This window comes from Vanacampus margaritifer, chromosome 2 (assembly GCF_051991255.1).
Source record: "Vanacampus margaritifer isolate UIUO_Vmar chromosome 2, RoL_Vmar_1.0, whole genome shotgun sequence".
Lineage (NCBI taxonomy): Eukaryota > Metazoa > Chordata > Actinopteri > Syngnathiformes > Syngnathidae > Vanacampus > Vanacampus margaritifer.
This window is the reverse complement of record NC_135433.1, coordinates 33283515-33295407: the sequence shown is the minus strand read 5'-3', so window position 1 is coordinate 33295407 and position 11893 is coordinate 33283515. Positions and strand designations below refer to the sequence as shown.

General features: G+C 40.1%; 1 protein-coding gene across 1 annotated transcript; it reads right to left on the bottom strand.

The window, feature by feature from the left end:
• Positions 1 to 7226: 7226 nt before the first annotated feature.
• LOC144044339 (Krueppel-like factor 9) lies at positions 7227 to 11454 on the bottom strand. Its single transcript, XM_077558680.1, has 2 exons — positions 10689 to 11454; positions 7227 to 7487 (listed from the first exon to the last, which is right to left on the bottom strand). Exons 1-2 carry the CDS (start codon positions 11197 to 11199, stop codon positions 7246 to 7248), a joined length of 753 nt encoding a protein of 250 aa, XP_077414806.1. The 5' UTR covers positions 11200 to 11454; the 3' UTR covers positions 7227 to 7245.
• Positions 11455 to 11893: the final 439 nt, after the last annotated feature.

The window sequence follows — 11893 nt, the reverse complement described above, 5'->3', positions numbered from 1 at the left end:
ATTACAGTTATTCACTATGAATAATAGACACATTCTTTTAATGAGAAAAGTTAATATAAAATTAATATATTTTAACTAACCAATCTAAGGGGAAATGGATGAATTAATGCAACATGTAAAATTTATTTTTTTCCTTCTGTATTTTAATCAATAATAATTCATGTCATGCTCATTAACCAATTGGTTCACGAAAATATTTTAAATGTAAAATTGTTCAACATTAATACATACAGTATTTAAGTTAATGAGGTAAATTAATTAAAAAATGTATAATAAATACATTTCCATTTTTTTTAACCAAACAACATTTAAGGGAAATTGATGGATTAATGCAACACGTAAAAAAAAAAGAAGAAAAAAAATAAAAGTTTTGTGTATTTCAGGGTTCCCCAATTTTGGTCCTCCAGGGCCGAAGTCCTGCAGGTTTGAGATGTTTCCAACCACCAACACACCTGATACTAAAGATCAGGATTGTTATCAGGCATGCTGATGAGCTGATTATATGAATCAGGTGTGCTAGGGGGCGTCTAAAACATCTAAAACCTGCAGGAATCCGACCCTCGAAGACCGGAATTGGGGAACCCTGGTGTATTTTAATAAAATAATAAACTATGCTCATTAACCAATTCAGTTCGCAAAAAAACATGTTCATTGTAAATGTAAAACTATACAACATCAGTAGATATGTTATTTGATTAGACAAATTAATAATAATAAAAAGAATAATACAAAGAATACAGGTTAATACATTTTAAGTAAATACTCTGTTGGCCAGAAAGAATGGAGTGGGCCGCATATGAACCACGAGTCCTAGTTTGCTAACCCTTTTATAAGATTTTAAATCTTACATATGTCAAGAAGATTCTATTATACATTTGAACAACAGTTTAATCAATTCAGTGTAACAGGGCTTTACATGCATTACAGAGGTAGGAACTGTCAGTGAAAAACAAAGCCTTCGCTGTCAGCAAATACTTGCAGTCAGTTTCAATATCTGGCAGCTGACTGTGATTATGAGGGAATATATTTGCTTGCAGAGCCTTGAACTCCTTCCAGCAAGACCCATATTCACACCGCGTGAATTGGCTGCTTCTTAGCTACTATGGATGTCTATCAGTAGGCCTATGTGGTGGTGGTGGTAAAGAAATAATGAAAATATTTTTAAATATGATTATTTTGTATGGCTGCTGCAAAATAAGTAACCAATAATGAAGGTGCATACAGGCATAATTTCATTCATGTTAGAAGGAAGACCACCAAATGATGATAAAATGTTGCATAACAAACATTTGATTTATTTTAACTTTCTAAGTAAAACTTTTCTTTTCATGGAACAGTAGGTAAATGATTGAGACTGTCACCCATTACATTAGGGGTGCAGCACACTGTAACACCGGGTGCTTGTGTTGGAGGACGCTCAGATTTGAACTGAGATTTTGCAGTCGGCTGGAAGCCGAAAAAAGAAAGAAAAAATGGTGAAAGTAAAAGTACTGATCCCTTTAAGTAAACAAAAAACGTTTCATTTTTTTATATAATAAACATAATAACTATTATGTTTTCTCTCTCTTATATTTTTCTAACTGCATACATACTTTTGCACCCCCTATATTGCAAAACTAAAGTCTGCTAGCTTAATGCTAACACAAAATTAGAAATGGAAATTAGCATAGACCTAACATTTTTTTTCTTCTTCTTACAAAACACACAAAGCAGCAAACACATATAATACTGACTTTATAGCAGTCGTGCTCAAATGGGAGTACGTGAAATTTTCAAATACATTTAAAAAGTATCTTTATTAAAAATGAATTTTATATTCAGTAGGCTATTCAATTTCAGTGTCCTAAAAACCCAGCATCTCCTCCATACCAAGATGGTTTGACCCAACTTGTCATATGCCACCAAGAATCGCCTGACAATCTTGAAAACTTTATTTAAAATGCTATTAATTATTTATTTTTGAGAACAGAACTTTACTATGATCCCAAAAGTTGACACTTTACGTTGATAATTTGTACGTGCACAAATCTTTATTTATTTATAATTAATTAATGTATTTATTTTAGTTGTATCTTTCTTTTTATTTCCAAATAGTTCAAGAGACTACATAAATACAAATAGAGTTCCAAAGTTTGATAAATCAGACAATGATGGCACAGCACTCTATTTTATTTATTTATTTTTCTTCAATCAGAGATGCTTTTCGCTGGTTAGGGGGTGCTGTACCTGGCTGAAAAAATATTCCACAGTGGGTACGCCACTGAAAAAAGCTTGAGAACCACTGCTCTATAGCAAATGTTAAGAAGACTGAGTTGACTTGAGACCGCACTGAAGACAGGAATATAGCATGATTTTTTGGACTTACGGCTAAATTAATCCTCAATTAGAAAAATAAATAAATCTTTACAATAACATTGTATGGGCCCACCAGTGCCCCCACTAGTCTAACCACGGCATTCCGATTTATATTGCGTTTGTGGAAGATGAGTTAAGATGCATAATCCATGGGTTATTTTCTCCATCTCAGTGAGCGGCCATTTGACACGTCACAGTTGCTCAGGTAACAACCAATCACGCCCCAATTCAGTGGTTTCATATATTCAGCGGACACTCCCATTGCATGTGAGAGAGGAGATTTTGAAGGCTTGTTAACACTTATGTGGTTGGTATGTCAAATTATTGATTCATCACATATTACACAACAAATAGACACTTTAATAAACTTAGGGCTTTTTATTGGAAAAAAAGGAAGAAAAAAAGCATTTTGTCAAGCAAAAAAATGGAACCCTTTTTTATTTTATTTTATTGTTAGCGGTTCCATATCACAAAAGTAGTTATGAAAGGAATCAAACCACACAAATGATACATTTTGTAATAAATTAATCAGCTAAAAAGAAATAAAACATGCTTGTGTCGCACAGGAAATCTAGAAAGCCTGATGCTGAAAAATAGAACAAACCTGAGAATATAAATATCAAAACAGCTTGTTGCAGCAATTATTTAATTCCACAGTTCCTCCTATTGTCCTTAACTAAAGCCTTTTCATAAGAGGATAAAAACTACATCAATGTAAAAAAAAAAAAAAAAAAAACATCAATAAAAAAAAAAGAAGCATTCCCCGTACAATGTGCATTTCTCAAATAGTGTGGTTGGAAGAGAAATATCTTTTTTTGTAATTCCTCAAAGAGGCAGCACATGAAAAGGAAATCCAAAGTGGATAATGCGTCCAACAAAACACATTCAGTGATATGAACAATTTGGACTGAGCTCTTTCATAATTTACATCTGCAGTGAAGTGACAGACTACCAGAATTTATCTTGACTTTCCATTTTACCAACTCTGCTTTGCGGGCAAAATTCATGCAGCGGAGTCATCAACGATACATGTCAACAACAACAACAGAAGTTCAATGAAAAGTGTGCGAGAACTGTGATGTTGCAACAGCGTCTCGTGTTGTCAAGGACATACATACATATTGGATGGATTTTGCAGAAAAAGACGAAAAACGGTGAGGTATGTTCTTATTGCAATATGATAGTTTTAAAACCTGGAGAGTCTTTGTGAGGACACTTGTGTTTGTGTGTGAGAGAGTACATCCACTGTGATGAAGGAAAAACAGGTAGTTTGTGTGGTATCTGTATGAAAAACTGTCCATGCGCCCAAAGTCACTGCCAGCAGTAACCAAAAACTAATCAACATGTGTGAAGACAAAAAAAGCGGAAGACATTTGAAAACAATGAATGCAGTATGAACAGTGAGACGGTATGAGTCGATATTAGCGTAAGGTGCCATTGAGATGTCCCCATTTTATCACAAAAATTCAATCTTTTTCATTGAACTTCATATTAAATGTTTAGAAATGCTTAATGGACTTTTTCAAAATAAAATGATGAGCAGCAAATTATGTGCGGTTGCCAACAGGGTGGACATGTTTTTTTGGGGGGACTTATGTGAGCATTTAATGAGTACATTAAAAAAAATTTTTTGGGGGGGGAATTTCTGAAAGGTTATTGACTCGGTGGACACGTTAAGCTTGATAACTTCCAACTACACACCTAATATGATGAAACATTCTAAAATACTTTGCACATATCCATCGTTTCAGCTTCCATTGATAAAGACAAAATGCTGGTCGTGATGTCACTGAAAACGTCAAGAGGGTTTTTTCAAGGGCAAGTTACCCCATAGTGGACACATGCAAAGTGATCAATATGATCTGAAAAATAGAATATATTTCATCAAAATGACTCGTTTTGTCAGGTTATAGACAATAACACCGTGTCATGTTCTTTTGATTTACTATCATTGAACCATGGCCTACTACTACGGCTAACAAAACCAAAAAAATCTCAGTCTGGTATGCTTGCAAAAGTTTGGTCCACAGACATCATAATTTCATTTAATTATTCAGAGACAGAGTGATAACTGATGAGGACACTAAGGGCACTTCATGTTGATACTGACCCATAAAGAAACATGCACTAGCGGTCGTTGAACGGGGGAAAACAAAGACAAGACATCTGCCGCGTGAGTTGAAACAGTGAGAGCAAATCAGGGTCTGTCCGAGAAATCAAAACACATTTTGTCACCCTTTCTAAAGCACTTAGAAGAAAGGCAGTTTGACAACCCAGCAACACATTTTAAATAGTTCCACAGTGTTTGCGTCAAGACGCATAGTAACCCTGCCTTGCCCCTGACACCCCCTTCCTTTTAAGCAAAGTACTGTACACTCGTAAAACAAAAGTGCCACATTGCATTAGGATTATGTGTAAAGAGCCCAAATAGTGTATATACTGGTACAATAATCAAGCTGTAAACACGGTGCAAAGTAGTTTTAACGTAGTTTAAGGCTTTCAGAGTCTCCTGAAGAGGTGTTGCGGCTAAAGGAATAGGTCCATGGCGGACAAACAGTGTGGGAAAACTGAGGTTTGGTTTGGTTTCATCATGCATACGAGTGAATTGAGTTGCCCTGTGACGGGCTCCACTCTGGTACTATTGACGTAGTTTGAATTACGCTACTCTCAAAAAGTTACAGATATTAACGACATTGTCAGGGCCTTGTTAGCGTTACTATTGGCACTGCAGTTAGCATCTTTAACTTTTCAGAGTTAACATTGTAACCCACCAGTGGGTCCGACGGAAGAGAAAGTCTGAAGTGTTACACTGAGCTAATGCTAATAGATTACTTTGTTGAATTACACGGGACTAGAGTCAAATATGAAGGACAAGACGGCAACAGTCGGGTAGAGTTTTTCCTAGGTTAGTGTGTATGTGTCTGTACATAACCGGAGAAAAGAAAGTCTGGACATTCTTTCAACTGATCACACTGCTCTGCCATTGGGCTGCAGTAGCTTTGGTGAGGTTTTGGCCTTTTGGAAGTGGAATTATGTTGGTTTCCTGAGAACCCCATAAAGATGACTCCCGTGTATTTAACCAAACCACATTAACCTTGTCTCATGAAAGTCCACTAGCTTAATGCTAACACACAATACAAAACACCGCAGACTGGATTTTAAAACAAAACAAAAACTAGCATCAATGTCGCAGTAGTTGTAACTCTACGCAAAAGACTTTTGTACAGTTTTGGGACAAAACAAAAGGGTGTGGGGCCCAAGCGTCACCAAAATCAACTGAGATGCATTTGGAAAACAGGCTTTTCTCCAGTATATTTGGTATTTGCTCTCAACGTTATGGTTCGTCCGCCATCTCCTTTCTAGTCTCTTATAACACAAACACATAACAGAAAAGTTGAATCACATTTTGTACCCGTTCTTTTTCTCAGACAGTAAAACTACTTAGCTCTGCAGTACCACAAGAACGCCACACACGGCAAAAGTCTTGTTTATAAGGCTGCAATGTGAGGAAAACCTGTTATCCTGAAAGGTATTCTGCTATCTGGCTCCACACTACTTATGGACTTGATGCCTTTGAAGGTAGGACATCAAGAAGAAGAAAAAAACAAACAAAAACAAATTGGAGAAACAAAATAAAAGCACACGCGCGTACACGGCAACACAGGCAAAGCCTTCCTTCCTATGAAGCCCATACTGTTACCCCTAATATAAGGACTACATCACATGTATTACTTCTGCCGCTACCTGCATTATACATTTTTTCTACATTAAAAGCTTTAAGCTTATATACATTTGCATCATTATTAGACATAATACTACTGCGTATTATGTGTCAGCGGGTCCAGGATGCTCAAGGATGTCGGCTTAAGGATGGCGTGCAAGCAGCTCTTCTACAGTGAAGATCGAGCCAAATTAATATTTGATCAATGGATAAATTTAATATAAAATGAAATCATTTTGATGATGCTTTAAATGCAATAAAAAAAAAGCAAAGCAAAAGGAATGTTTCACCACTAAAACTTGCAAAAACATGGAATCTGCAAAACTAAGAATAGAATTAATCTTCTAGTTGTTGCTGTGCTAAACTAACACCATAATATTATTGTGCTACCCACAGTAAATAAATGCTACTGTAGAGTACGGCAACAATTTACAAAGTAACCACGAGATGACAGAGGCGATTTGGCTGTTGTGGTTCTGTGATGTGCAGATTGACAGAAAAGGAAAAAAATCCCTGCAGATTGTGAAAGTCTGACATTACTATTGGGTTGGGCTGATTTTGTCATTTGAAATCTGCTTTTCGATTCCAACTCTCATCACCTCCCACCTGAGGAAAGAAGCCAAAATTTTGTTTGGAAGCAAAAATAATTTGTTTTTTTTAGTAAATTTTACCATACTATTCATGTATTTAGCTGGTGTGATCCTTCCAGCAGACCTATCATGTCCCAAATTAGACACACAAAATCTTGAATTGTGCAGCTTCGCATTTGACTGTATTTCTCTTTCATTTGCCACCTTCTCTTTTGAGGTGATTTGAAAAGAAAGTGCAATAGAGCCAACTAATTCCAGGAATCGATTAAGTGGAATCGAAAAGCACTTCAAAGTCCCAAATTAAGGATTTGGAACTGATCCCATTTAAGTACCAGTCATTGATACCCAACCCTTTATATGTTGCAGGTGGAAAGTGGTCACATGACTCCTGTGTGCTGGATGCACAGTTAATGCTACCTACCTCTCACACCAGCCCCGTGTTGATTTTTTTTTTTTTACGTGTGCCTCTTAAGCACAACATAGCAATGCTTATATTTTTCCTTAATGAAACAAATTGTAGCTGGTTAACCCGCACTTGTGACCCCCCCCCCCCCCCCCCCCCCCAGTAACCTGAACCATCTAATGGTGGACAGTCATGCTGGGAGAGGACATGCCCTTGTTGCGCCCCAACATGGCAGGCTGGAAGTCGGGGTGACGGCGGGCATGCTTGATCAGATGGTCGCTGCGCATGAAGCGCTTGTCGCACAACGGGCACATGAAGCGTTTCTCCCCCGTGTGCGTGCGGGTGTGGCGGGCCAGCTCGTCGGAGCGGGCGAACTTCTTTTCGCAGTCGGGCCAGGTGCATGGGAACGGCCTCTCGCCTGAAAAACAGGAGCACCGCAACGATAAATGAACGGAAAATAAAGTTTACAGCACTACTTGGTAGTGTCTTCATATGTTGATGGCACCAAAATGCTCATTATTCTACTGATTATGCCATCAATTAATCTTCTACAAATTAATTTTACGTTGTTAAACAACACAATGTGAATGTGGGTGCAGGTTTTATTGTTGTCGATTTGGGATCGCCGTCCTCCCATTCCACGCTATAATATATATCTCTATCTTTCAGTGTATGTGGCATTTAAAGGCGGGGGCAAAGCCTGAATGACATGGGGGTCAGCAAATGAGAATGCTGAGTTGGCTGTTGTGAGCTGAGGTTAGGAACTGGCTGTTAACTAGCTAACTGTTAGCCCCTTTGTATATTGTTGAGTCCCTTGGGCATCAGTAGTGGCCGTAGCAGCCCGTTTATGAATGTGTTTATCGTGTCTCTCGCTGGCAACTCAAGATAGACGGGGCCGGCCTAAAATCATGACGGCATGATGACTGACTGACGTGCCCATCAGTGCAAATCATGATGAACAGATTTCTTTGCATATCACTGGAACCAATGGTGGGGTTTTGAAAAGAATGAATTTGTTAGTTCACCACAAATGGCACTAAATATTACACACTGTCCCTTTAAAAGGAACCCCGAGTTTGCTCTATATTATTTATTTGGTTGTTACTAACATAACTATGAGATTCATTTGTCAATTTTTTTTTCCAGTTTAAGACATTTTGTAGAAATTTGGACGTACGCCGCCATTGTTATTTACGCCGCAACACATTCAGTGCGTAGTGACGTAGAATGGCGGCAGGCTCTCTGCCAAGCAATGTGAAACGCCTATAAAGAATGCAAGTTAAGCGATCGGGAGAGTACACATCCCCACCACCCACCCACCCAAACCCCGTGCTCTCGTCATTCATCAGACACATTCAAGAGTTTTTAACTCAAGAGTTTTGATCGTCCCTTTAGGAACGCTTCGAGGCTTAACTTGCTTTCTTCATAGACGTTTTGCTTTGCTCGGCAGAGAGCGAGTCGCCATTCTACGTCACTAAGCACTGAATGTGTTGCGCCGTAAATAAAAATGGCGGTGTACGTCCAAATAAAGTTTCTACAAAATGTACTAAACTGGAAAGGATTTTTGAAAAATTAATCTCACAGTTATGTTAGCAACAACCAAATAAATAATATATAGCAAACTTGTTATTACAGACGGGGCTCCTTTTAAACATTCTATTGAATGATTTTATTACTGCGGCTGTGTCAGAATAGGCACACTACTCCCTATATAGTGCACTAGTAACATCGATGGTCAATTTAGTTAATTTAGACCACAATGCATTGTGAGTATGGGGGGAAAAAAGCCACAAACGACAGTGCAAGCGTGAGAATCAAAGCCATACATATATACTACAGAAATAATGAAGCCAAAGCCCTGTCAAAGATTCTAAGCAACAATGTTGAAGTGAGGGTAGGAGCTTCTCGTACACAGGGCTGCTGCTTTGCCTCCATCTTGTGGCATCTATTGGTAATTACATACCTTTAAGGGTGAGGGTGGGGGGCAATTACATGCAGATTTTCACTATTTGCAGGAGGACTTGGTACTTATTTCCCCGGAATATGTTTAGTACATCAATCCATCCATTTTCTGAACTGCTTATCCTATAGTATTTTTTTAATGTCACCCTAAATTCAACAGCATAAAAAAACTGTATGTACACTAAACATTTATCCATCATTACAAGGTAGAATTGCTGCACGCATGCAGGAACGTCAGTTATATGATATGTCACAATTATACCAGAGGTGGATAATTACCCAAAGCTAAGGTATAGGGAGGGGTAATTGGTTTAGTATGGTATATTTGTTTTACGGTTACCCCATATGTAGGTATGTGCCCTTTTATTGATGAATTAACACATTTTACCAACAATTGTGTGTCAAAAACATGTTTTTTTTATTTCCATGCTAATGTGTCTAGACTACTGCAGTTGTATAGAACTGATTTAGGGCTAGTTGCACGGTTAGATACATGAGGGAAAAGCACGGAACAACAAGGATTCAGATCCAACAGATTAGCTTTTGCTAAACTACCGCTAAACCTAATCTCCCACGGGCCTCCACGAGTGGAGTAGGAGGATAAGAGAGGATGCTCGGAGCCATTTTCAAGATCACAAAGCCAGGCCACGTTGTTGTTACAGACCACTTTGGGGGCGTTCCCATGGCAGTTTTCTTTGAGCCATTTCCTGTCCTTAATCCCTTTGCGCCTGCTCAACGACCCAAAAAAGGACCATCTCCATCATAATTTTACGCCAAAAAAGACCACATGTTCATTTTAGCTCACGGGAGCAAGACTGTAGTGACTTCAACATATTAAAACGGGTTACATTTATTAAAAGGACTTCAGAACGAAGTGTAATAAATATATTAATTCCAGAGCACATTTAACGTCGCATGAAACAGAAAAGACGGAAAGATAGACGTGCAACGTTATCGGCCTTTTTTTTTTTTTTAACCCTTATGAAAAAGCTTCACAAGTCAGTGGGTGGGTGGAACCTGGATGGGTGTGAGGGCGGGCCTATTTGACTAAAAGAGCGTTTAGCACAATTATTTATTACTATTACATTACTCAAACAGATTTCAAAGTGTAGACTACATTTGTACTTTCCGATCCTCTTTAAACGTCGCATGATTGTTGCAACGTTCAATGTTGTCAGACTTTTTTTTTTAAATTCACAAAAAAGATGCTCACTGTAAGGTGGTGGTAGAAGTAGTCAGAAGTGTGCTGCCATCAACAGGACAGACAGTGTCTGACAACGAAAACGAGAAGGTTTCGCCTTACGTTCATTTCATATGCAAATGTAGTCGGGGAAGAGGTTCGTCACCGGTTTTAACGTCCAGCCCAGTTCTTTTGTTAGTTTACTTCTTTGTCGTTGTCGCTAAGGGGGTCGTTCCCCCCCTCCCGCGGCTTTTGTTCGACAACAGGTTGCGGGATACATTCGATAAATAAAAGAAACTGCCACTAGATTAGCTAAATTCTCACAAAGCGGAAGGAAGCACATTACTGTACTAAAAAGTTACACATTACGTGTTTTCGATGTTGCCTTCACGGGAGTTACGGAAAAGGGATAAATTGAGCTAAAGGCGTCAACCATGCGCCAGAGCATGTGACTTCACACACTGTTGTTTCCAATACCTGTGTGGGTCCGGATGTGTGCCTTCAAATGGGATGATTTCCCGTAAACTCTGTCGCATCCGTCAAAAGTGCAGTGGTGCCTCTTCACGGGGGAACGAGGGCCCCCTACGCCTCCGCCTCCCACTGCCCCCCTCGGCGGTTGCTGTCCGGGCACCGGGGTAGCGGAGGGGGTCATGGTAGGGGTGGTGGGGTCGGACAACGTGGTGTACCCGCTCTCCCCGCCGCACGACGAGTTGCTGCTCTCAGAGTAGGCCGACATGGGTCGGAACTTGCCGTGGAGGTCGGTGAGGATACCGGCCACCGTCATCATGTTGGCCCCCTCCAACCGCAGGGTGTCCCGCACTTCGCGGTCCTCGCTCGAGCCGTCGTGCTCCCCGGGGAGCAGGCCCAAGGTGGTACTTGGCTGGCTGACGGCGAGGGCCACCGGGGTGGGTCTGTGCAACACGGGACCACTCGATATAGAAACCAAACACTCGGCAGCGAAGTAGTCAGACGAGGCGGTGAGCGACATTATTCGTCTTGGTGGAAAAGTAGCAAAAATAAATGAGGTGAGGGGGGTCCAGCAGGCAGGAGGGGCTAACTACTGTAGTCTACTCCCGACCTCGTTTTCATCAAACTCGACGTAGGCGCTCTTGTGAATCCCATAAAGAGCTCCCGCGGTTCCGTAATAGTCAACTACATCAAAGAAGAGTGCGATCGGCGCTAAAACTGGGTTAAAATTGGGCCAATTCCACCGAGCCAACATGCGTGTACTCCACCGACTGACGGTTCATTGTGTCTGAGTGAGCTGGTGGTAAACCTACGCCCCCTGATCCGGACCAAGGTGCGTTCAGGGCCCATCGTTTTATAAACTTACTCCTTTGTACGTGCGTGTGTATTTGGGTAAAAACTAATATTCGTGTCATTTTTTTAGCAATGTTCCAAATTTTGAGTAATTTAATATCCAGGCATGTTTTTAGTAGCAAACATAGTCCACAAGAAGATCCGAGGGTTTCCCACGATTACAGTTCTTAAAACTGGTTGTCGTACATCCGATTTTGCCTAGAGCTTGAATGCATCTTTAACGACAAGACTGCTTGACGTCGCAGCACGGGCGTGGACCCGCGGCGGCCTGGCGGGTGCATCGTGGAAGGCTGGCAAGCTCGAGGAAGCAAGGATTGTGGGAGGGGTGGAGGATGAAAGGCGTGTGGGATGATAGCAACATT